The sequence below is a fragment of the Puma concolor genome, chromosome A1 (genome assembly GCF_028749965.1).
Source record: "Puma concolor isolate L17-30 chromosome A1, mPumCon1.1.hap2, whole genome shotgun sequence".
Lineage (NCBI taxonomy): Eukaryota > Metazoa > Chordata > Mammalia > Carnivora > Felidae > Puma > Puma concolor.
This window is the reverse complement of record NC_141667.1, coordinates 129,408,057-129,434,780: the sequence shown is the minus strand read 5'-3', so window position 1 is coordinate 129,434,780 and position 26,724 is coordinate 129,408,057. Positions and strand designations below refer to the sequence as shown.

The 26,724-nt window shown below is 37.3% G+C and overlaps 1 protein-coding gene across 2 annotated transcripts in view; it reads left to right on the top strand.

Moving 5' to 3' along the window:
- Window positions 1–26,724, top strand: part of SEC24A (SEC24 homolog A, COPII component) — a 73,234-nt gene that overhangs the window by 40,654 nt on the left and 5,856 nt on the right. For both annotated transcript variants that reach the window (XM_086703811.1, XM_025924127.2), the window contains 11 exons: window positions 1,496–1,614; window positions 6,968–7,023; window positions 8,122–8,328; window positions 9,644–9,764; window positions 10,081–10,239; window positions 12,913–13,086; window positions 14,549–14,659; window positions 18,918–19,093; window positions 21,644–21,781; window positions 24,406–24,510; window positions 25,079–25,171. In XM_086703811.1, coding sequence (XP_086559937.1) covers window positions 1,496–1,614; window positions 6,968–7,023; window positions 8,122–8,328; window positions 9,644–9,764; window positions 10,081–10,239; window positions 12,913–13,086; window positions 14,549–14,659; window positions 18,918–19,093; window positions 21,644–21,781; window positions 24,406–24,510; window positions 25,079–25,171 — 1,459 coding nt within the window. The remainder of the gene's footprint in view (window positions 1–1,495; window positions 1,615–6,967; window positions 7,024–8,121; window positions 8,329–9,643; window positions 9,765–10,080; window positions 10,240–12,912; window positions 13,087–14,548; window positions 14,660–18,917; window positions 19,094–21,643; window positions 21,782–24,405; window positions 24,511–25,078; window positions 25,172–26,724) is intronic.

Sequence of the window (26,724 nt, the reverse complement as noted above, 5' to 3'; positions counted from 1 at the left end):
TGTTAAATGGTTCCTTAGATACTTAGTGTAACCCATAAAAGCTAGTATGACTTTTCAGTGTAATGAAACAAAGTGCTCTTGTGTTGTGTGGAAGAATGTGAAGTATCAAATCATATCAGAAGTGGACTACTAAGTCCTTCACCTTGGTGAAAGGAGCCTCCTTGTTCTTGTTCTGGCATTTTTTTTTTTTTAAGTTTATTTACTTGTTTTGAGAGAGAGAGTGTGTGCAGGAGCATGTGCAGAAGGGGCACACAGAGAAGGAGCGAGAGAATCTCAAGCAGGCTCTTGGCTGTCAGCCCAGAGCCCCATGTGGGGCCTGATCCCATGACCCTGGGATCATGACTGGAGCCGAAATCGAGAGTTGAATGCTTAACTGACTGAGCCACCCAGTGTACCCAGTATTTATATTTTTAATTTAGATTGTATATGGGGATTGTCTGTTGATGTGAAACTCCACTGACTCATCTAAGCATGAGCAACAAGAATGAAAACTAGTTTGTCCCTCTCCTTAAGAAACTATAGGTCAACACATTTAAGTTCTTTAAGACAAATCCTCCTGTTGCTCTTTTTTTTTTTTTTTTTTTTTTAAGGTTTATTTACTTTTGAGAGAGAGTGAACAGGGGAGGGACAGAGAGAGTAGGGGATAGAGAATCTGAAGTGGGCTCAGTGCTTACAGCAGAAAGCCCGATGCAGGGCTTGAACTCAAGAACCGTGAGATCATGACCTTAGCTGAAGTCAGACACTCAACAGACTGAGCCAGTGAGGTGCTCCTTACTGCTCTTCTTAAGACAAACAACATAAGAAGAGATTTGGGTAACCTTTAAAAACTTTTTTTAGTGTTTTTATTATTTTTGAGAGAGAGAGACAGACAGAGTGCAAGTGGGGGAGAGGCAGAGAGGGAGACACAGAATATGAAGCAGGGTCCAGGCTCTGAGCTGTCAGCCCAGAGCCTGACGTGGGGCTTGAACTCATAGCTGTGAGATCATGACCTGAGCCAAAGTCGGACGCTTAACCAGCTGAGCCACCCAAGAGTCCTTGGGTAAACTTTTAAAAGAAGTGCAGTACTTAATTTATATTTTGGAATTACCATTTATGGTAATTTTTTAAAATTATTTTTGATAAATTAAAATCATCTACAAAGTTTTCACTACAAGAACATGAAAAGTTTTGTATACACTTTCAAGTATTTTTTATCTGCCATTTCCTGTGTGACTTATTTAACTTCATATAGGTGTAATGAGTTTTGGATTGCTTTATTATTGCTTGGTTTTGTTGATTGTTTGGCTTCTGCAGTGTTTTCACTTTGTGCAGGGTATGTTTTCATGCTAATTAAACATTGAATGGGTTGAACATTTATGTTGGGACACTTCCCATAATACCAAAGTAGTTATTTGCATGTTAACTCTTCACAGATATTATATATATATATATATATGTATATATATATATTTATATGGGAAAACTTGATGAAATCCTCTTCTGAATTTGTTTATAGGCTTCCTGGCAATACTAGGACAAAAATTGGCTTCATTACGTTTGATAGTACAATCCACTTCTACAGTCTTCAAGAAGGTCTCTCTCAACCTCAGATGCTAATAGTTTCAGATATTGAAGGTATATATTATACACTTTAAATTATTGAAATGTCTTAGGAAGTTTCAGTTTTAGAAATATCATGTTATATAGTGTATACGATATGACTCTATTATATTGAGGGAAAAGACCTGGAGTATAAAATGATAAGCTTGTTGGAATTGTAAGAGTCCTTCAGTCTAATCCCTCCTTTACAGAAGAGGAAACAGTAATAGAGGTAAAGTGAATTCTGGACAAGGCAACAAAAACAAGTTAATGTTCAAACTCAGATTAAATGTAGGTTTCTTTTTCCCTCATTCATTCATTCATTCGTTCATTCAAAAAGTATTTGAGAATAGACATATAAGAGTAATGGAATAGAATAGAGGGCCCAGGAATAAACCCTCACATATATGGTGAATTGATTTTTGACATGGAAACCAAGGCCATTCAATAGGGAAAAAACTGTCTTTTCAACAAATGATTCGGAGGAAAATGAGCATGCAAAAGAATGAAGTTGGACCCTTACTTAAAACATATAAAAAAAAATGGATCAAAGATCTAAACTCAAGGGCTAAAACTATAAAACTCTTAAAAGAAAACAGAGGAAAATCTTTATAACATTGGGTTTGGCAGCGATTACCTGGGTATACATCAAAAGTAGAGGTAACAAAAAATAAATTGAACTTCATGAACACTAAGACCTTTTGTACATCAAAGAACATTTTCAAAAGAGTGAAAAGAGGACTCACAAAATTGGCAAAAATATATGCAGATCATATGAATGATGCAGGATCAATATCTAGAACATGTAAAGAACTCCTCAACTCAATGATTAAAAAAAATGGCACAGTTCAAAAATGGGCAAAGGACTTAAATGGACATTTCCCCAAAGAAGATACATGAATGGTCAATAAGCACATGAAAAGAAAAATGCTCAACATCATTAGTCATTAGAGATATGCTTCTCAGCAATAGCCAAACTACAGAGAGCCCAAATGTCCATTGACTGCTAAATGGATAAGGAAGATGTGCAATGTATATACAGTGGAATATTATTATCCATCAAAAAGAATGAAATCTTTCCATTTGCAATGATGTGAATGGAGCTAGAATGTGTGATGCTAAGCAAAATAAATCAGAGAAAGACAAATACCTTATGATTTCACTCGTGGGAATTTAGAAACAAAACAGATGAACATACGGGAATGGGGGGAAGAGAAGAGAGGGAGACAAACCATAAGAGACTCTTAATGATAGAGAACAAACTATGGGTTGACAGAGGGAAGTGGGTGGGTGATTGGCTAGGTGGGTGATGGGTACTGAGGAGGGCACCTGTTGTGATGAGCACTAGGTGTTGTATGTAAAGTGACAAGTCAATAAATTCTCCTAAAACCAATATCGCACTGTGTTAACCAAGTAAAATTAAATAAATAAACAAACAAACCTCTCAAAACCAAAAGAAAAAAAAAGAAACACGAATCACAACCACAGTGAGATACAATTTCACATCCATTACAGTGGCTATTATCAAAAAAATAGGACATGATAAGTTTTGACAAAGATGTGGAAACCCTGGAACTGTCATGCATTACTGATGGGAATGTAAAATGGTACAGTGCTATGGAAAACAGTTTGGCAATTCCTCAAAAAAGTTAAACACATAGTTGTCATTATGATGTAGCAGTTCTACTCCCAGTATATACCTAAAATAATTGAAAGCAGGCTCAAACCAATACTCATACCAAGGTTCATAGCAACATTATTCACAGTAGCCAAATATGTAAACAATTCAAGTATCCATCAACAGATGAATGGATAAACAGTGTGGTATATACATATACTCAAGAATGAAATTCTGTTGCATGCTATAACACGGATGAACTTTGAAAACATGCGAAGTAAAGTAAGTTAGGTGCAAAAGCACAAGGATCGTATGATTCTGCTTATATGAGATACTGAGAATAGGCACATTCATGGAGATAGAAAGTAGAGTACAGGTTACCAGGGGTTAAGGAGTTACTATTTAGTGAGTACAGAGTTTGCGATGATGTAAACAGTCTGAAAATACATAATGGTAATGGCTATACAACATTGCGAATGTATGTACACTTAAAAATTGTACACTTAAAAATGGTTAAGTTGAGGGATGCCTGGCCGGCTCACTTGGTAGGGCATGTGACTCTTGACCCCATATATTGTGTATATTTCATAACCACAGTTAAGAAAAATTAACTCAAAACTCATAGACTGGAGTGTGAGATTAAATTTTTTTTTTAATGTTTATTTATTTTTGAGAGACAGAGGGCATGAGCGGGGAGGAGCAGACAGAGAGGGAGACACAGAATCTGAAGCAGGCTCCAGGCTCTGTGCTGTCAGCACAGAGCCCGATGTGGGACTTGAACTCATGAACTGTGAGATCATGACCTGAGCAGAAGTCAGATGCTTAACTGACTGGGCCACCTAGGCGCCCTTTGAGTATGAGATTAAAATAGAAGAAAACAGAAGTAAATCTTTGTGACCTTGGATTGGTTGATTTCCTAGGTATAACACCAAAAGCACAAACAACAAAAAATAGAAAAATAGAAAAAATAGAAAAAATAGGCTGGCTGGCTCAGTCGGTAGAGCATTCAACTCTTGATCTCAGGGTCATGAGTTTGAGCCTCACATTGGATGTAGAGATTAGTTTGAAAAAAGAGAGAAAAGGATAAATTTGATTTCTTCAGAAACTTCGTGTTTCAAAGGATACCATCAAGAAAGTGAAAAGACTGTCCACAATATGAGAAAATATTTGCAAATCATATGTCTGATCAGGAATTTATATTGAGATTGTGTAAAGAAGCCCTACAACTTAACCTGAAAAGGACATCTTGATTAAAAAGTGAGCAAAATATTTGAATAGACCTGTCTCTATTCAATACACAGTGTTCAATGGCCAATAAGCACTTGAAAAGATGCTCCATATCCTAAATTATCAGGGAAATACAAATGAAAACCACAATGAAATGCTACCTTACACTGACTAGGAAATTCAGAACTCAATTTTTTTTTTTGCTGCTGTCAGCATGTCTATGAATGTCCATAGAAGCATCATGAGTATTGGTTTTGTGGTTACAAATAAATTTTACTGAGTAGGCAAATTGGCAAATATAGAATCCATGAATAGTGAGGATTCACTGTACATCTTTAAAAGGTAGTAGTTGAGGAGAGCTCCCTTCTGTCTTGGTCATTTTAAATCTCACAAAAAATCAGCTTTATTTCCTAACCTGTTTACCCAGATACTTACTGCATTGTTCGCTGAACAGGTGATTCTGATGATGGGCCAAATTGTGAATTCAGTGATGTGGTCCAGCCTCTCAATTTTATACATAAGCTGATAGATGGAATGTCCCTTGCTGTATGTCACATAGCAGGGATTTTAAAAAAGACAGTAACAAATTATTTTCAAGAAAGTGGAGAAATTACAACTCTCATATACTGCTGTTTGGAATGGAAAATGTTGCAGCCACTACAGAAAACAGTCTGTCACTTCCTCCAGAAGTTAAACATAGAGTTACCATATGATCCAGCAATTCTACTCAATATTTATATACTCAAGAAAATTAAGACTGTGCATGTGAATGTTCATAGCAACATAGCCAAAAAAGTAGAAACAACCCTAATATCCATTAGTTGATGAATGTGTAAACAAAAAAAGTATCTATACAATGAAATATTTGTCAATGAAAGAGAATAAAGTACTGATAGATGCTACCACATGGGCGAGCCTTGAAACCATTTTGTTGTGTAAGAAGCCAGTCACAAAGGACCTCATAGTGTGACTTTGTTAGTACGATGTGTCCAGCGTACACAAATCCAGAGACAGACTGGCAGCTGCCTAGTGCTGTGAGAGTTGTCAGGGTCATGAAGAATGGCGGCTAAGTCATGTGGCATTTCTTTTCGGGATGATGAGAAGGATCCGGAATTACTGGTGATGGTTGTGTAATTTTGTGAACATATTAAAAAATTACTGAATTGTATCTTCTACGAGGGTGAATTCTATGTTTTATGAATTGTTTTTTTTTTTTATATTACGTTTCTTTATTATTTTTTTTTTTTAAATTTTTTTTTTTTTCAACGTTTATTTATTTTTGGGACAGAGAGAGACAGAGCATGAACGGGCGAGGGGCAGAGAGAGAGGGAGACACAGAATCGGAAACAGGCTCCAGGCTCTGAGCCATCAGCCCAGAGCCCGACGCGGGGCTCGAACTCACGGACGGCGAGATCGTGACCTGGCTGAAGTCGGACGCCTAACCGACTGCGCCACCCAGGCGCCCCACGTTTCTTTATTTTTGAGAGGCAGAGAGAGACATAGTGCAAGTGGGGGAGGGGCAGAGAGAGGCAGACACAGAATCTGAAGAAGGCTCCAGGCTCTGAGCTGTCAGCACAGAGCCCGACGCGGGGCTCAAACTCACGAACTGTGAGATCATGACCTGAGCCAAAGTTGCACACTCAACCAACTGAGCCACCCAGGCGCCCCCATGTTTTGTGAATTGTATCTCTGTAAAATTTTTATTAAACGTTTTCTAGTTCTAAAGAAAAAAGAAGAAATCTAAACAGAATTTTTATGTGACAGGTCAAGTAAATAATGTTTCACATTATTTTTATGGTATTACTTTTTACAAAGGTTGTAATGAGCCTTTTTTTAAAAAATCACAAACAGTACCAAAATGTAGAAAGTGAGACTTCTCATAATCCGTCACCACCACCGACATTTCCCTTCCCCATTTGCTCCCTTTTTAAGGAAGAGAATTTAATTCCTAAGTAACAATAAATTTGAATCCTGAGGAGCTCATCTGATGTGGTCAGTTAGCCTATCTTCTGATGTAATTGATTTTGTAGTTTCAGAAGTATAGGCACTGGTGGGGGCCTCATTTATGAGAGTATCTCCTTTTTGAATGACAGAGCAGTTGGTGGGCTATGTGACTTCTTTGTAAAGACAGCTTTCTTGTATGTCATCTTATTCAACATTTTTTTTTTTTTAATGATAAGAATGCTGGCTTCCAGGTCTAAGCAAGAATGTAAATTAGCATTCTAAACTGTGTCTTTAACCTAAGAAGCAGAGCACTTCTGCAAACCCTTACTGAGTGCTTATAGATCAATATTTTCTAATATGATCTAATATTTTCTAGGAGGCTGTTTACCTTATACATGGTAACAGATAAGTTGCAGTAAATACCTAAATAAATGCTACTTTGGTGGCTTTTTGAACATGGGTAGACACTGCTGTATATGTAATAGTAGAGAAGGTGGCTTTTCTTTAAATATGGGGGCAGTTAATTGTATCAGTGTTAAGTATTTGGAACATCTTTAACAATTAAGATTTGTTTAAAAGAAATATTTATTTATTTTTCAGATGTTTTTATACCTATGCCAGAGAACTTATTAGTAAATTTAAATGAAAGTAAAGAGGTAAGGCACATTTTCCTATCTGACATACTTAATTATAATATTGAAGGATTATATTTTCAAAATGAACTTTAAGTAAAGTTTTGTTTGTTTCTGAGGTATTTTTAAGACGTGTAACATTTTATATTTGCTGTTAGTTAAAATTCATCAGATGAACAGCTCTTGAGTTTACCCTTGAACTGATGGCTTTTAAGTCTGATATAGCAAGATGCTTGTAATAGGGTAGAAGATAAGCCTATTACATAAAGGAGGAAAACCTGAAGGAAACCTGCCTTGCCAGCCATTTGGGAAATTGGGAGGGTTGCTCAGATAAGCTTCTGGTCACTACATAGAAGCACTTTAGCTAGGCTGCTTTCAGTGCCCTTTGCTTTTCTGATTCACAGAGTGTCATTGGGGTCAGTTCAGAAGAAACTTATTACCTGCCTGGAAATTGCCATGACATAATACAGTGAGAGGTGAACAGAATGTGTCTGAAGGGGGGATGTTGTCTACCCTGTACATGCATATATGCCGTAGGGGTAACATTTTAACTAGCAAGTCTATGGTCTTAGCTGTTGGCAACAGTGACTTCACCATAGTGTGAAGTACATTTTTTCCCTTTGACTCTCCTTATTTGTACAATAAACCTGAATAGGTAGTTGTTTTTCATTTTGTTTTTCTTTTGTAGTGGTATTACTAGTTGGCAAATTTACTGGCTATCTTAGACTTTTCAATAGGGAAGAGTTAAACTTGCTTTGGAACTGAAAAGAATAATGTGTGTAGAGGTGATTGAGAAGGCCATGTTTCATGGCATTAAAATAAAACAAATCTCTAACCTGTGATGGTTCTTTTGGATACATTTTGGACTTATAGTCTTGCTGGACTACTGCATGTGCAAGAACTGTAAGGCCCCAATTTTGATTTGTCTTGCTTGCCAATTTATAATGTTGACTTAAAATGGCTTTCTTGTCATTTGACCAACTTCATTGTTTACTGTACTGTCTGTAGATTCTCTGACCATCATCACAACTCGGTGTCTTGTCTACTGTATTAGTTACTGATTTTTTGTGAAAAAAAATTTTACTTGTAACACCTTTGAGTTTTCTTGCTTTATTTTACAAGCTTGTTCAAGATTTACTGAAAACTTTGCCACAAATGTTCACCAAGACCCTGGAAACGCAGAGTGCCTTGGGTCCTGCACTTCAGGCTGCCTTTAAGCTGATGTCCCCAACTGGTGGTCGAATGTCTGTCTTTCAAACACAACTTCCTACTCTTGGAGTGGGAGCCCTGAGACCGCGAGAGGAGCCCAACCAAAGGTCTTCTGCTAAGGTGAGGGTGTCATCACATGTATGTTACTGTACATGGTGGTGTTCTGCTCTGTCCCTTTGACCACAAAGCTTGTTTCTCATTTACTTTTCAGTTGTGGAGAGTAGGGAGTATAAGGAAATAGATAAAGCATTTCTCTTTTATGTCATAATTTCTATTTTATTACATTTTCTACCTGATTGACTCTTACTTTACTGTTGGATATTTGGCATGCTACTCACAATGCAGCCTGCCTTTGATGAGAAAGTCTGGCAGCTAAGGAATATGCCTTCTAGGGACAAAGTAGAACATGGATAAACACTAAAACGTAGTCATAGTTTGGTATACTGACTGCCATAGAATTGCTTTTAACACCTTGTATGTATAAACTTAATTTGAGATGAGTATTTTTCAAAAGATGATGAGAGTTGCCATGTGCTACAATTATGGTGTCAGTCCTGGAGTCTGTCTCCCTAAATTCTGCTTTTTAGATGTATGAACTTGAGTAGTTAATTTCTTTGCCCTTCTCTTTCCTTATGTTTATTTATAAAGTGAAAATAATGGTAGTTACCTGCTTCTTATAGTAGTTCAAAAGGCTGAATGGATAATACACATGAATTGTTTAGAACCGTTTCCAGCATAGTAAACGTTAAATTGATTACCGAAATTGGCATAATAGGTATACTTCTTTTTAAAAGTAAAACAAAATAGGGGCACCTGGGTGGCTCAGTTAAGCTTCTGACTTCAGCTCTGTCATGATCTCATAGTTTATGAGTTCGAGCTCTGCGTTGGGCTCTCCGTTATCAGCACAGAGCCCACTTCCATCTTCTCTCTCCCTCTCTTTCTGCCCCTCCCCAGCTCACTTTTGCTCGCTTACTTGCTCTCTCTCAAAAGATAAAAAATAAAGGTAAAACAAAGTAGAAAATAGTTAAGCAGTACATGTTTTTTTACTGAAAAAGTGAAAAAATATTACAAAAATAAAGGATTTTTTTAGACTACCCCCCAAGGTTACCTGTTAACATCTTGGTATATATAGACAGATTTTAAAATTTTATGACAATTTAGAGGCACCTGAGTGGCTCATTCAGTTAAGTGTCCTACTCTTGATTTCAGCTTAGGTCATGATCTCACAGTTTGTGCGTGGGTTCAAGCCCCACATTGGGTTCTGTGCTGACCTTGTGCAGCCTGCTTGGAATTCTCTGTCCCTCTCTCTCTGCCCCTCCCCTGCTCCCTTGAGCTCTCCCTTTCAAAATAAATGAATAAATAAAGTTTTAAAAAACATAAAAATTTTATGACAATTTAATTTAAAATTTTTCTTTATATAATTTATTATTAATAGGAAATTCACTTGACACCATCCACTGACTTCTATAAGAAATTAGCCTTGGATTGTTCTGGTCAGCAGGTAGCCGTTGACTTATTTCTTCTTAGTGGACAGTATTCTGATTTGGCTTCTCTGGGTAAGTTCTTCCTCATGACTATTTTTTTTCAAATGAATGTGAAAATGGTATTTATATGATAATATTCCAAATAGAGGACAAAGTGAAGGGATTTTTATTCCTTTGGGAGAGTTAATCAGTCTACTATAAACCTTTTGGTCTTCTACTCTAAATATTTATAATAGAGACTTTTTTATACTATTTAAAAGAATGAAATTTTCTTTTCTGATAATACTTTGGGAGGCTAAGGAAGAATTGATTCAAATACCAGTAGTTTTTTTGGTGCAGTCATAGCACTTAATGGCAGGATTTTTTAAAAGTGTGTGTTCTCTTCCAGGTTGTATTTCTCGGTATTCAGCAGGTAGTGTCTATTACTATCCCTCTTACCACCATCAGCAGAACCCAGTGCAAGTAGAGAAATTACAGAAGGAACTACAGAGATACCTCACTCGAAAGATTGGCTTTGAGGCAGTCATGAGGATTCGGTGCACGAAAGGTGGGACTTTTATTTTTTAACATATGCATAGAAATGTTGCTTTTGATACCAGTAAATACACATTTTCAGCTAGTCTTATTTCATGTTTGCTCTTCTAAGATATTTTACTTACACTGATGGAATATGCAGTTAATAATAGATAAGGGGTGCCTTGCTTGTTCAGTCGGTAGACCATGGGACTCTTGATCTCAGGGTTATGAATTCAAGCCAACATTGGATGTGGAGCCTAGGTGAAAAAAAAAAGAATGGAGAAGAAACATTATAAAACGGGACTCTTTTGAATATACCAAAAGCCACTGAATTGTACACTTTATGTGTAATTTTTATAAATTTTTTAGTGTTTGTTTTTGAGAGAGAGAGAGAGGGAGGGAGGGAGGGAGAGAGGGAGAGATTGTGAGTAGGAGAGGGGCAGAGAGAGAGGGAGACACAGAATCTGAAGCATGCTCCAGGCTCTGAGCTGTTAGCACAGAGCCCAAGGTGGGGCTCGAACTCACAAACCGTGAGATCATGACATGAGCTGAAGTTAGAGGTTTAACCAACTAAGCCATCCAGGCACCCCTATGTGTAATTTTTATGGTATGTGAATTATATCTAATTTTAAAAAATCATATCCCTCCTCTCCCCCCCGCCCCACCAAAAATAGGCATGGATTTTTATTCCATGTCTTGAACAGAAGTAGTAGTAGTGAAAGGTGTTTTTTTTAATAAAACAATTATTATTTTTTTTTTTTTAATTTTTTTTTTTCAACGTTTATTTATTTTTGGGACAGAGAGAGACAGAGCATGAATGGGGGAGGGGCAGAGAGAGAGGGAGACACAGAATCGGAAACAGGCTCCAGGCTCTGAGCCATCAGCCCAGAGCCCGACGCGGGGCTCGAACTCCCGGACCGCGAGATCGTGACCTGGCTGAAGTCGGACGCTTAACCGACTGCGCCACCCAGGCGCCCCAAACAATTATTTTTTTAATTGCAGTAATTATTCATAACAAAATTTTTTATTTAACCATTTAAAAGTATACAGTTGAATGGCATTAAGTACATTTTCTTTTTTTGTTGTTTTGTTTTGTTTTGTTTTGTTTTGTTTTGTTTTGAAGTACATTTTCATTATTGTGCCACCATCCCCACCATTGATCTTACAAGTAGGAGATCTTTTTATTTGTGCTCTTCTCTATCTGCACTGCTACTAACCTTGCCTCAGTGTTGCTTTGGAAATAGTCTGAAAGTTTCAGAATGCTTTAATCCAGTGTATTTTTCAGGATAAATGCCTGTGGCTGCTAAATGATAATAACTATTCTCTTAGGAAAATGGAAAATAATTCCAGATATTTTATTCCTTCACATTATCAACCTGGTTCTAATCTTTCATTCATATTTTAAAATAATGCTGTTCTTTAAGAGGTGTGAAGCAATCATTTTTTTAACTTATTTTTTTTTTTAATGTGTATTTATTTTTGAGAGAGAGAGACAGAGTGTGAGTGGGGGAGGTGCAGAGAGAGAGAGAAACACAGAAACCAAACCGGGTTCCAGGCTCTGAGCTGTCCGCACAGAGCCTGATCATGACCTGAACCAGAGTCAGATGCTTAACCGACTGAGTCACCCTGGACTCAATCTTTTTTTTTTTTTTTTTTTGCAGTGGAAAGATTATATGAAATGTGTAGCCAAAAAGAAAAAAAAAAAAGATATCAAAAGATAAGGATCCACAACCTGTCCACTAGATAGATGTTGAAATCTGTTGGTCAAACCATTTGCCAAATGGAGTTCTCTATTATCATTGTAATAAAAAGAAAAAATGAGTGAAACAACTGGTAATAAAACATATGTAACATCTTAAGTAAAGTATCAAATAACACTTGTATAAGGCTGACACATCTTCAAACAACTCAGGTATTAGTGTCACTCATAACCAGTTAGTTACCACAGTAGCTTCTTTGGGTTTCTGTTTATTTTTGTGCTCTGATTGGCTGGCTATAGATTGGAGGTTCCTAAAATCCTCTCTTTGGGTTCAATTTATTTGCTACAGAGCAGCTTACAGAACTCAGAGAAACATTTTATTTACTTGATTGCTGGTTTTTTATAAAAGGATATAACTCAGGAACAGCCAAATGGAAGAGATGTGCAGGGCAAGGTATGGAGAAGGCAAAGGGCATGGAGCTTCTGCAGCTTCCATGTTCTCTCTGAGTGCTCCACTCCTCCCAGATCTCCATGTGTGCACCAATCCAGATGCTCTCCGAAGGACCCCATCCTTTTGAGTTTTTATGAAGGCTTATTTACATAGTCATGATTGCTTAGATTATTGGCGGTTGGTGACTGTATCATCCTCTAGGTCCTCTCCCCTCCCTGAAGGATGTTGGTGGGGTAGGGGTTGAACTGAAAGTTCCAGCCTTCTAATCACATGGTTGGGTCCTCTGGTAACCAGCCCCCATCCTTAGGTTACCTAGGTTCTTGCCAAAAGTCACTCCATCAACATAGCAAGAGATACCTTTGTGACTCTCATCACTTAGGAAATTCTAAGAGTTTAGGAGCTCTCTGCCAGAAATGGGTGAAGATCAAGTATATATTCTTATCATAAATCACAGTATCACATCTAAACCTTTAGATTTACTCTCTGCCAGTCTGATAAGTGACAGGGATAAAATGAAAATATATAAACGATTTTGATAAAGTTTTCTCTTCTAGGTCTTTCCATTCATACCTTCCATGGGAACTTCTTTGTTCGGTCAACAGACTTACTGTCTTTGCCTAATGTAAACCCAGATGCTGGGTATGCAGTACAGATGTCAGTGGAAGAGAGTCTTACTGACACTCAGTTGGTTTCCTTTCAGTCTGCACTCTTGTATACATCCAGCAAAGGTAAGGTGGGGTGTTTTGGGTGGGGGGGAGGCGTGGATTGTTGTTGTTGTTTTTGTGGCAAAGACATATAACATGAGATCTATGTTTTAAGAGATTTTTAGGTCTACAATCCAGTATTGTTAACTATAAATACAATGTGTTGCAGCAAAGGGAAATTTTTAAAATTTGGTCACGTATTCATTGGCTTAGAATAATCTCCCTTACTTTTGGAGGTACTCATTTCTCTTAAACCAAAAGAATATATTTCTGGTCTTAAGAGCTTTGTTGCTATCCTTGGTAAAGCCAAGATGTGTCATATTTATTTTCCTTAACCAATCGTATTTAACAGATATTTATTGAGAGTCTACTTAGTGTGAGGCTTACTGTTTAGAAAAAATCTTGGTATTTCCACGTTGCTTTTCAGAAAGATGTTACCAATCTCTGGTCTTACCAAGTGCCCTTTTCATTTTAGCCTTTGTGTGTGTGTGTGTGTGTGTGTGTGTGTGGTGTGTGTTTAGTTATTGTTGCTGATATGATAGGCTAAAGATTATATGTTTTCTTTTGGCTATCATTATTCTGGTCTAGAATAGAAAATCTAAACAGTGTTACCCTTTATTGCAGATAGTTCTTATTTCTAAAAGTAATTTGTATGAGCTCCTTATATGTACCTGTTCATTGGTCTTCATGTGTCCATATAGGTTGTAATATGGATATCATCATCTCTAGTTTTTTTATTTGTTCTTTTACTTTAGTGTTCCAGATCTTGCTGATTAGAAAATTTTTAAAAATTAGCTTGATATTTGATGCTTCCCAAAAGGTTTTCATTTTTATTTCTGTATTTATTTTTATTATTGTGGGTAATAATTACCAAAAAAAATATATTAGTCGATTTCTTTTAAATTTTTTTCTGTGGTTAAAGAGGAAAGTATAAGATTTCTCTAGACTTTAAATATCAAAACAGACTCTAGAATACATGTGGAAGGTGGTGTTTTTTAAGTTTATTTTTGGGAGAGAGAGCATGAGTGAAAATGAAGGGGGGGACAGAGAATCTGAAGTGGGCTCTGCACTGGCAGAGAGGAGCCTGCTTGGGATTCTCTCTCTCTCTCTCTCTCTCTCTCTCTCTCTCTGCCCCTTCCCCACTTGTGCTCTCTCTCTCTCAAAATAAATAAATAAACTTAAAAAAAAAGAAAAAAGAAAGAAAGTAACCAAAAGGTTTAGAAAAGAAATTTTTAAGAAGCGAACATGTTACCATAATTTATGATTCCTTTTCAGTAATAACTTGAACAAAAAGAATTTTATAGTCAAAAAATGAAAGAAATAAAAGTTAATGAGTTTTTACTCATTAAGGCTTTGAAACTATTTCTGTTTATTAAATAATCTTTTTGGTTCTAAATTGAAAAGGAAGTGATTTTTCCAAGAGACTTGTATACAAGTTTTTAAATATAAGTGGTCCCTTACTGTCATTTATATGTTTTCCCCAAAGGTGAAAGAAGAATTCGTGTTCATACTTTGTGTTTGCCTGTAGTTTCAACTCTGAATGAAGTCTTTCTTGGAGCTGATGTTCAAGCAATTGCAGGGTTATTGGCCAATATGGGTAAGAATTGTTATCACCTATTGTAAATACTTCACAAATAATAACATTAGAAAAATCTGGAGAGTTTTATTTTGCTTTAAATTTTTTTCTTAAATTTACTTTTAGAGAGAGTGAGCGTAAGTGGTGGAGAGTGACAGAGGGAGAGAGAGAGAATCCCAAGCAGGCCCCACACTCAGCAGGGAGCCCTGTGCAGCGCTCATCTCATGACCCTGGGGTCATGACTTGAGTCAAAATCAGCAGTCAGATGCTGAACCGACTAAGCCACCCAGGAACCCCTTATTTGTCTTGAAATAATTAGCTTTAGGGGCATCTGTGTGGCTCAGTCAGTTAAGTGTCCGACTTCGGCTCAGGTCATGATATCCTGCCTAGTGACTTCAAGCCCTGCGTCAGGCTCTGTGCTGACAACTTAGAGTCTGGAGCCTGCTTGGGATTCTGTGCCTCCCTCTCTTTCTGCCCCTTCCCTGCTCACGCTCTTTGTCTCTCTCTTAAAAAAAATAAACATTAAAAAAAAAATACTTAACTTTAAAGGTTTCAGTGTTTTGGATTCTGTGTATGCCTCCTAAGTAACTACTTGAATGAAAGGAACTTTTTTTTTCCTTTATTTAAGCAGCTTTATTAAGATATAATTTATGTGCCATATCACTTAACCTATTTTAAGTCTGCAACTCTGTTATCTATGATATATTTACTGAATTGTATGGCCATCACCTCAATCTAATTTTAGAACATTTTTATCATCCCAAAAAGAACCTCATGCCTATCAGCAGTAACTGCCCATTTCCTCTTTTTATCCCTCACCAGCTTTAGGCAACTACTAAACTGCTTCCTGTTTTATAATCTGCCTGTGGGGAATTTAAATAACCATATTTTACTAAATGTTCAATACTAAAGGTTAATAGCTTTCTTGTGAGGTCTGTAACTTGGATTGCAAGAGACAGTGAAGTTATGTAAAGATCATTATTCTTGGAGTCATGGAATTTGAGATTGAAAACCAGTTTACTTTTCACACATAAGTTTGCATTCTTGGCCAGATCACCTGAGCTAGAATTTATTTATTCATACCTTCAGTTCTTTACTTCTGTCTCAGACATAGTTTAGTTGCCTCCTTGATTTTTTGTTGTTGTTTTTGCTTTTTTTTTCTCCTTGAGGAAAGATGTCGTTCGGTCCATTTACTTCAAACTCAAATCTGCCTATGATAAGGGTGATTACTTTTTTTTTTTATTTCCTATTGGTAAATTCTTTTTTTTTTTTTTTAAGTTTATTTTGAGAGAGAGAGAGTGAGCACGCATGAGCAAGGGAAGGGCAGAGAGAGAGGGAGAGAGAATCCCAAGCAGGCTCCTCACCATTATCAAGGAGCCCATCTTACGGCTCTAGCTCATGAACCGTGAGATCATGACCTGAGCCAAAATCAAGAATTGGATGCTTAACTGATTGAGCCACCCAGGTGCCCCAGCAAATTTTTTTTTTTTTTTCAACGTTTATTTATTTTTGGGACAGAGAGAGACAGAGCATGAACAGGGGAGGGGCAGAGAGAGAGGGAGACACAGAATCGGAAACAGGCTCCAGGCTCTGAGCCATCAGCCCAGAGCCTGACGCGGGGCTCGAACTCACGGACCGCGAGATCGTGACCTGGCTGAAGTCGGACGCTTAACCGACTGCGCCACCCAGGCGCCCCGCAAATTTTTTCTTTAATGAAGCCTGATGAAGGCCAAACCCATTTTAGTTAGTCTCATATGCTGTTGAAAGTTAAAGATTGTGGGGGCGCCTGGGTGGCTCATTCGGTTGGGCGTCCGACTTCAGCTCAGGTCATGATCTCGCGGTCCATGAGTTCGAGCCCCGCGTCGGGTTCTGGGCTGATGGCACAGAGCCTGGAGCCTGCTTCCGATTCTGTGTCTCCCTCCCTCTCTGCCCCTCCCCCGTTCATGCTCTGTCTCTCTCTGTCTCAAAAATAAATAAACGTTAAAAAAAAAAAAAATTAAAAAAAAAGAAAGTTAAAGATTGTGACCTAAGAAATTTGAGGGTCATTGCCTTTATATTTTGTTCAACTAATACTTTTTAGTAACAGTATGATCAATATTATCTTTATTATCATCAGCAAGAACTATATATTAGGTGGTATTTGTAGGTTTGAAAAAATCTGCACAATGGTTTGCTTCACAAAAAGTATTGGTTTTGTTACTAAATGTGGTTGATAGCATTATGAACATTTTTTCACATTTTATAAATTTTTTAAAAAAAATTTATAAATTTTTTTCACATTTGATAAAGATTTTATCAAAATCTTTAAAATCAGGATGTCTTTAATTGAAGTCTTAAGAGTTAACTGTTGATCAGGTGACAGTGGTCTTTATTCTTTCTTGGCTATATACAAATTTGGTTATAGCAGTTAATAACATCACTTTATTGATTGTATTTTTTTTAATGTTTATTTTTGAGAGAGAGGGAGAGAGGCCAGGAGTGGGGAGGGGCAGAGAGAGAGAGAGAGGTAGAGAAAGAATCCCAAGCAGGCTCTCTGCTGTCAGGGCAGAGCCCGATGTGGGGCTTGAACCCACGAACCATGAGATCATGATCTGAGCCAAAGTTGGATGCTTAACCAATTGAGCCACCCAGACACCCCAGTATTGATTGTATTTTTGATATCACATGAATTGAGGTTTTTTTTTTTTAAGCTTATTTATTTATTTATTTTTTATTTATTTATTTTTGGGACAGAGAGAGACAGAGCATGAACGGGGGAGGGGCAGAGAGAGAGGGAGACACAGAATCAGAAACAGGCTCCAGGCTCCGAGCCATCAGCCTAGAGCCTGACGCGGGGCTCGAACTCACGGACCGCGAGATCGTGACCTGGCTGAAGTCGGACGCTTAACCGACTGCGCCACCCAGGCGCCCCTAAGCTTATTTGTTTTGAGGGAGAGAGAGCTCAAGGAGTAGGGGCAGAGAGAGACAGGGAAAGAGAAGATCCCAAGCAGGCTCCATGTCATCAGCACAGAGCCCCACGCAGGGCTCAATCTTAAGAACCGTGAGATCATGACATAAGCCGAAATCAAGAGTCAGATGCTTAACCGACTGATCCACCCAGGTGCCCCAACATAAATTTAGTTAGTTAGTTAATTAAAATTTTTATTATTTTTTAATGTTTATTTACTTAATTTTGAGAGAGACAGAGTGTAAGTAGGGGAAGGGCAGAGAAAAAGGGAAACACAGAATCCAAAGCAGGCTCCAGGCCCCAAGCTAACAGCACAGAACCTCATGCAGGTTTCAGACACAGGGACCACAAGATCATGACTTGAGCTGAAGTTGGACGCTTAACCGACTGAGCCACCCACATGCCCCTTAACTTTTTTTAATGTTTATTTTTGAGAGAGACAGAGAGAGAGAGAGAGAGAGCCAGAACATGAGCAGGGGAGGGGCAGAGAGAGAGAGAGGGAGGCCCAGAATCTGAAGCATACTTCAAGCTGTCAGCACAGAGCCTGATGCAGGGCTCAAACTCACAGCCGTGAGATCATGACCTAAGCCGAAGTCAGACATTTAACTGACTGAGCCACCCAGGTGCCCCATGAATTTAGTTTAGTTGTAGTTTAAGAACTCTCTAAAACAATTATGTGCTTTTAGTGTTTAAATTTTTCTTCAGGGGAAAAATTTTTTTTCCAGTATGCTGAAATGCATGTAAACAGAGTGGCATGACAGGTGATGAGAAGCATCTAAGTAGCTAAGAGCTCTTGCAATAAATATAGGGTAAAATTCTCTGTGAAGAAAGCATGTGCTTTAGTTGCAGACTTTTTTCTTTTTCTGTAGTATGTAAATAAAATGGTGGATTACTACTAATAACATCTTAGATTTGGGGTACCTGGGTGGCTCACTTGGTTGAGTTTGTAACCCTTGATCTCCAGGTTATGAGTTCAAGCCCCACATTGGGAGTAGAACTTATTTAGAAAGAATATTTCAAAATAACATCTTAGATTGAACAAAGAACAGTTTTGCCATTTTACAGGTAAGGAAACATACTCATGAAGGTTAGATTCCTTGCCATATTGTCTTACAGTTAGGAAATAGAGAAACATTTCAGCCAACTTTGATTTGACTCTTCAGACGATGTGCTTTGAGCTGCTATGCTTGTCTCCTTGTGTATGTGATACACTGGAGAGGGAATATGTATAATAAAAAAAAATACATCTCTTCTATCTGTAACAGTGGGATAGAAGTGGGATAGCTAAACTTCTATCTTCTCTCTTGTTTGTTCCTACCTTCCATCTGTTAGCTGTTGACAGGTCTGTGACTGCCAGTCTGAGTGATGCTCGGGATGCCCTAGTGAATGCCGTCATAGACTCTCTTTCAGCTTATCGTTCTTCAGTCCTAAGTAACCAGCAGCCTGGACTCATGGTTCCTTTTTCTTTGCGGCTTTTCCCACTCTTTGTGTTGGCTCTCCTTAAACAGGTAAGAGAGTTAAACCCAGAAACTAACACAATAATGTCATTAGCCCAAGTTTTTATCCTGTGAACCACTAAACATTGTATGTATAACTTTAAGCCAGTTAAGTTTTCTAAGCACAGGGATCCTGGCTTTTATTGGAACCTTGAAAAAATTTGTAACCCAAAAAAGTTTAAAAATACTGATTTAAAGCGTGTGCCTTATTTGTAAGAGATGTTCACAAGGTATTCACTTAAGTTATCAAAGATGTAAGTGATGTAAGTAATGATCAGTTTTCCAAAACAATCTTTTATTGCTAGAGCAAGAAGTCACACATGAAACTCTTCTTTTCGCTTTTTCCTGCTCCCTACAGTATCTCAGCCACATACTACTAAATCTTAGCTATGCCTTCTCATACCTGTGCCATGGGCTGCATTGCACTTTCCTCTTACTGTGTTTGAGCTCAAATGTTATCTCTCTAGCAGTTGCCTTTCCTTCTATGGTCCTGTAGAGTTTTTCATTTGATATTGTTATTTAATGATCTCCCCTGCCTGCCCTTTACCCATACCACTGGCTCCCCCTGCCCCGCTCTCCAAAAAAGAAAGGAAACTCTGGGCTGGTGGAGGAGACTTATTTTTCCAGGGTACAAAATACAATGTCCAAGCTTATGTACTTACTGTAACTTTCCCTTGTAAGTTTTATTAAAAAGCTCATGTTAATAAATCACTTAGGGTTACATCCTAGATTTCAAAACTGATCAAAAGTACTCTGGATCTTGTCAATTTGTATACTTTTCTGAACTCCAGGATCTACCTTTCTGGTGTATGTCATCTCTTCTTAGGTGAGAAGGGTAACCCACTTAACCTAATAGGATGGCTTTTGGATCAGTTTCTAGTTTCTTTAACTCAAATTATACATTTCTACTTCTGAATATAATCTAAATACATAGAAATTACATAAATACTTAAATTTTAACATTTAAAAATCTGAGCTTTTCCCTCTTCAGGTCTTTCCTTAATGCTGTCCTTTCGCTGAGGCCTGCCTTCCCTTACCTCCCCATTTAGTGTGCAACACTCTGTTACCATTCTAACCTACATTCTTTATCTGTCTTCCCTCCCTTATTTTTCCTCTAAAGCATTTAACACTGACATATCAGTATTTTGCTTATTTATTATTTACTTTTCTCTTACTAGGATTTTTTAGTTATAAGGACAGGGATATTTATCTTTTTTGAAAAGTTTACCACTTTGTTTCAGCACTTAGAACAACAGTTCTTAGTACATAACAGGCTCTCAGTAGTTATTGAATCAATAAATGAAATTTCCTTCTTCCATTTCCCATAATATTCTTTTTTCTTTCTTAGTGACTATCAACATACTAATTTAAAAAATCTTGAGGCGCCTGGCTGGCTTAGTTGGCGGAGTATGCAACTCTTGGTCTCATGGATTTGAGCCCCACAGTGGGCACAGAGCTTACTTTAAAAAATCTTAAGAGCCTTGGAGTGCCTAGGCTGGCTCGATCAGTAGAGCATGTGACTCTTGATCTTGGGGTTGTGAGTTGAAGACACACTTTGGGTGTAGAGATTACTTAAACAACAACAACAACAAAAAGCCTTAAGAGCCTTTCTGATCTTCAGCTTCCTTTGTTTATAGTTAATACACTTGTTTTATGGCATAATCTCATTGCTCCTAGCTCTCTGCCTCTTTCTACTACTTTCCATCAATAGGAATGCTTAAAACCTTTTTTTTTTTTAAACATTTTATTTTTTTAAGTAATGGCTACACCCAATTTGGGGCTTGAAATTAGAATCCTGAGATCAAGAGTTGCATTGCTCCTACTGACTGAGTCAGCCAGGTACCCCAGGAATGCTTAAAACTTTACCTCAAAACTTTTAGTATTCTCTATGAAGCTAATAGATCAATTACAATTCACTACAATAAGAACCAGTTACAACTCAGCAGTTCTTCCTGCCCACGGATCATGTCCCCGTGCTTTAATAAAATCACCTGTGGGAAAAAACAAAAACAAAAAACAGTTAAAATTCATTACTTATTAACTTTATTTTGCTAAGTAACTGTCCTCATTTGCATCATTGTATTATTATTTTTCCTAATTGATTTGTAAGCTTTATTGTGTTGTTTATATAACTGAAGGAGAAACAAGGATAGTTAACCACCATTAGTCATCACCCAGCATTTATAAAACACAGGTCTTTGGTCCTTCATTTGTGTTTTCATTTTTTCATCTGCAATATAACCTTACCCTTCTCATGGTATTATTTAGATTTTTATGTCACCATCATTCTATGGTAGAGTGTTTAGATCCATTTCACTGATTAGGAAACAGAGAGATCCAGTGACTTTGCCATGGTCAGGTAATTAATTTCTTCCAGGTGGGGCTATAACCACAATTTAATAGATTTGTGCGACTTCTTAAAAGATACTTTTAAATGAATAATTAACAGTAAATTTGCTAATTCTGTCTGAGGATACTCTTTTAACATCTGAGTTGGAAAGCTTTGTTTATATTTGTTATTAAATACCCATTTTTTGGATGGGGGGTGGTTTTTTGTTATAGAAATCGTTTCAGACTGGGACAAACGCACGTCTAGATGAACGCATTTTTGCCATGTGTCAAGTGAAAAATCAGCCATTGGTCTACCTTATGCTCACAACTCATCCCAGTTTGTATAGAGTTGACAATCTTTCAGATGAGGTAAGATTGATTGCTTTTTTAGTGGCTTTTTCTTGGAGGTTTGTAAGCCTAATTATATTGAGTCCATTGTAGAAATGAGGAAAGTTTTTATTCCTTCGCTAAGTCTTTGTAAGGAAATTTTGGTTTGGGGAAGCTCATGAGATAGTATCTCTTTTCTTACTAAATTATTATTTAAGATATTGAAGTAATAAATTTCCTTAAGTTTGTTTAAGACAAATCTGTAAAGGGGCATCAGGGTGGCTCAAGTCGGTTAAGTGTCAGACTTCAGCTCAGGTCAGGATCTTGCAGTTCCTTACTTCGAGTGCCATGTCGGGCTCTGTGCTGACACTTTGAAGCCTGGAGCATGCTTCAGATTCTGTGTCTGTGTCTCCCTCTCTCTCTGTTCGCTGTCTCCCCCTCCCCCCTCTCCAACCTCCCGCTCTATCTCTCAAAAATAAATAAACATTAAAAATTAAAAAAAAAAAAAAAAAGACAAATCTCTAAAGCGAATCTCCTAAATGTAGAGCCTATCTGATTTACTTATTTAAACAAATTGATCTGAAGGGAGTGTCCTGAGGGCGAAATTATATCTGAAAACCCCAGGTCAGTGTTTAGTGCAGCAATATTATTGATTTAAAAAATATTTAAGTTGTAACATTATTTGTCCTTTTTTTTCCCCTTTCTTTCTTTTGAAGTTCCCACTGAGATATTATTATTTACCTGAGTTAAAGTCAGATGCATGAAAATATCAAATCATAATCTTTCTTTCTAAAATTGTGATCAAGTTAGGATATATATATGTACACACACACACATATATATATATGTATATATATGTATATGTATATATATATGTATATATATGTGTGTGGGTGTGTGTATAGGAAGCAATATTTTGGCTAAAAACCTTTCAAAGCTTAAAGAATTTACGATCTTGCATATATAAAGGACAAATTGCATATGAAATTTGAGGAGTCTTTGCATTGCCTCATTCTTTCATATGGGCCTTTACTTAGAAGACTAGAAAACAGAGCCACTGATAGCTTCTTTTCTTTCCCACCAGAAAAAAGTCAAGATTATTTTTTCTTTCATATTTGAAAACCTCTAGAAATTTCTAAATAGCTATATTGAGGCAGTGCATGGTCTTTCTCCTGCTTTTCACATGCCCTAAGGCAAGAAGTCTTAAGGTAATATGGTTAATAGTCCCTGTTAGAATTAAAGCCTCATGGCTAGAGGGGAAATACCTCTTGGTAGGTCAGTATTTTATTTACTTCCTGCTTCTAAGGTTTAATCAAGTACCTAGATTAAATGGTTAAAAATTTTTGGGTCAAAAATTAAGTTATGAATATTTAAAGGTGTGTTTGTGTTTTCAGATAACAGTGTGTCTTTTAGAAATGAGAAACTTCCATTTCTGGCCTTAATAAATAAAAGATATGTCAAACTGAAAAGAACTATTAAGATATCATTTGCATTGGGCTTTTAATCCTCCCTCATTATGTACACATGACTTAAGCCACACAATCAGCCATTATTATTAACTAATTATACATAGATATTAGTTGCATTTATTGTATTTTATAATAGTTAAAATCAGAAGTTAATTTGGTTTTATTAGAATTCACAATGGGGTTTTTTTAGATAAGTGATAAATATTTCTTCATCTTCTTTATATTTAAATACGAATAACTGATTTACCTAAGTAAGTTTCAAAGTCTTGGAATTAACATTGGAATTAAAATTTTAATTGTGACTCCATATTACCATGTCAACAAAAATTCTTGGAATTCAAAGGTTTGGTCAGAGGCCAGGGAAAGCTTTAGTGTTAAACACTTTACAAACCAGGAGATGCAGCCTTCCAAACAGAAGTACATTCTGAAGGAGGAAGGATTTCAGCTCAGGGTTACGTAGGCAGAAACTGCAAGTTCTGGGTTCTTATTAGGAGTTGGTCAGACTGAGGTCCCAAACTGCGACTTCAGGAGCAGGTTGACAAGCAGGATACAATTTAGTGTTTCTGGTAGCAGCTTCAGGATATGGCAGCTGCTGGAGGGTGTGATAAGATTTGTGGCAGGGTCAGCAAATTTTCCTGAATTTTATGTGGGCTTGTCAACTCAGGCTGTGTTGACTGGTTTTGTTCCTCAATGATCATTTGGCCTGATAAAAATTTTAGCTTTTCTGGGATGCTTGGGTGGCTCATTCGGTTAAGTGTCTGATTCTTGGTTTTGTGTGCTCTCTCTCCCTCAAAATAAATAAACTTTAATAAAACAAAATAAAATTTTATCTATTCTCCTTTGACATGAAGGAACCCATCTTGTCTGTTAGCCGTTGTCTAATTATTGGGGTATTTTGTTCTCAATTATTATCTAGTAAAAGCTTTAACTTTTGGGGGCACTTGGGGTGCTCATTTGGTTAAGCATCCGACTTCGGCTCAGGTCATGATCTCATGGCTCTAGAGTTCAAGCCCCGTCCCCGTATGGGGCTCTGTGCTGCCAGCTCAGAGCCTGGAGCCTGCTTGGGATTCTGTGTCTCTTTCTCTGCCCCTCTTCTGCTCGTTCTCTCTCTCTCTTTCAAAAATAAATAAATGTTAAAAAAATAGTCTTTTAAATAATAAAAAATAAAAGCTTTAACTTTTCTATCTAATTTCTCAGGGAGCACTCAACATCAATGATCGCACCATACCTCAGCCGCCTATTCTTCAGCTTTCTGTGGAGAAGCTCAGCAGGGATGGAGCTTTCCTCATGGATGCAGGCTCTGTGAGTTAGTCTGACTGATCTGGATCATTCCCTTCATGTACTAGTACACATTCATTCCCTATAATATCTTCTTTTTTGGGGCAGATTATATGCTATTTAATCTCTATTTTTGTGTGAGCCACATTCTCCCTTCATAGCCTCTTTTCATGCCAAGCATAAAATGTCTCATCATGCTTAAAACTGATTATTATTAGTTCATTTGAAGTCAGTACAATTTCACTAAACATATTTACTATTTTGATCTTTTAAATCATACTCAGTGCTAGGAGTGCCTGGGTGGCTCAGTCGGTTGAGCCTCCAACGCTTGGTTTTAGCTCAGGTCATGATCTCACAGTTCCTGAGTTCCAGCCCCACATCTGGCTCTGTGCTGACTACCGAGTCTGCTTAGGATTCTCTGTCTCCCTCTCTCTCTGTCCCTCCCCTGCTCATGCTCTCTTGCTCTCAAAATATATAAATAAACTTAAAAAAAAAAAAAAAACACACACACAAAAATATACTCAGTGGTAAAGGTGAGTCAGCAGCAGACTGTTAAATGCACATCTCAAAATAATTTTCTTCCTGTCCCCAGGTATTGATGCTTTGGGTTGGAAAAAATTGTGGACAAAATTTTCTCAGCCGAGTTCTAGGAGTTCAAAACTATGCATTAATTCCACAAACTATGGTAAGAATTTATTAGAGTGATTATAGTAGACTTAAAGGGCATTTCAAATGTGGCAAAATCATGAACATCCCATTTTAAATCAAAGTTTTTCCAGAAAATAAAATGCTGCCACAGATTATGTTTCCCTTCTAATTGGGAACATAAAATAGTCATTTTATGTTTTAAAGGCATTCTTTGGGTTATTTTGCATCAATGACTTAGTTGTTCTTATGTGTCTATGACAATAGACTATTTTAGGAAGAAAGTAATGAATTTAGTTAATGCCCCCCCCCCAAAAAAAGAAATAATTTTCTAGAATTAGTGTTAATGTTGTAGTTTTTGTGTTTTTGTGTTTTTGGCAAGTGATTTCATTGATGACAAGGTCCTTTTAACTGCTGCTTTAGAGTAAGAACTGATCTAATTGCCACACAAGCAAATAACTTGTGATCGTTGTCAGTTGGATTAATATTTACTATTGAAGAAAATAACAATAAACTCTGTCAATAGCTCTGTCACCTTGGCAAGTCACTAACAGCCTTATCCGTAAAGTAAGAATATTGTTGCCTATGGAGGAGTAACTGAAATGATCCCTGAGAAAGCATTTGTTAAGCTATAAAGCATTTGGATAAGTTTCAGTTTTAAAGTTAGAATTAATTATAACATGGTATTATTTAGTGTCATATTTTTCAGACCCTACTATCTGTTTGTCCCAACTTTGGAATATGTATTTTATGTCAGTGCTTTTTCATATTTATGGGTTTAACTCCATTCACAGAAGTCATCGGGAGATTCATGTATTTAAAAGACGTATCTGGGGCGCCTAGGTGGCTCAGTCAGTTAAGTGTCTGACGTTGGCTCAGGTCAAGATCTTGAGGTTTGAGAATTTGAGCACCACATTGGGTTCTGTGCTGATAGCACGGAGCCTGCTTCAAATCCTCTGCCCCCCTTTCTCTCTGCCCCTCCCCTGTTGCGCTCTCTCTCAAAAATAAATAAACATTAAAAAAAATAAAAGATAATATCTCTCAGAATTAATGCTGGGATAAGCTCTAGCTTTCAGGCTTTAAAATTACTGCTCTGGGGCGCCTGGGTGGCGCAGTCGGTTAAGCGTCCGACTTCAACCAGGTCACGATCTCACGGTCCGTGAGTTCGAGCCCCGCGTCGGGCTCTGGGCTGATGGCTCAGAGCCTGGAGCCTGTTTCCGATTCTGTGTCTCCCTCTCTCTCTGCCCCTCGCCCGTTCATGCTCTGTCTCTCTCTGTCCCAAAAATAAATAAACGTTGAAAAAAAAAAAAAAAACTTTAAAAAAATAAATAAATAAATAAATAAATAAATAAATAAATAAATAAAATTACTGCTCTGGTTGACTAGGCATTTTAGGTAATGAGATAAGAAATTGGGGCACCTGGGTAGCACAATTAAAAAAAAAAGAAAAAACATTGACAAAAAAAGAAATTTTCATATTTGTAATAACTCCTGAATGAATCAATTAATTCTAGATGCCATAATAAAATGAAGAGAGGAGGTAGGATGTTCTTCTGGATCAGGACTCAATAAAGTGTGCCGAAGAGGGCCTGC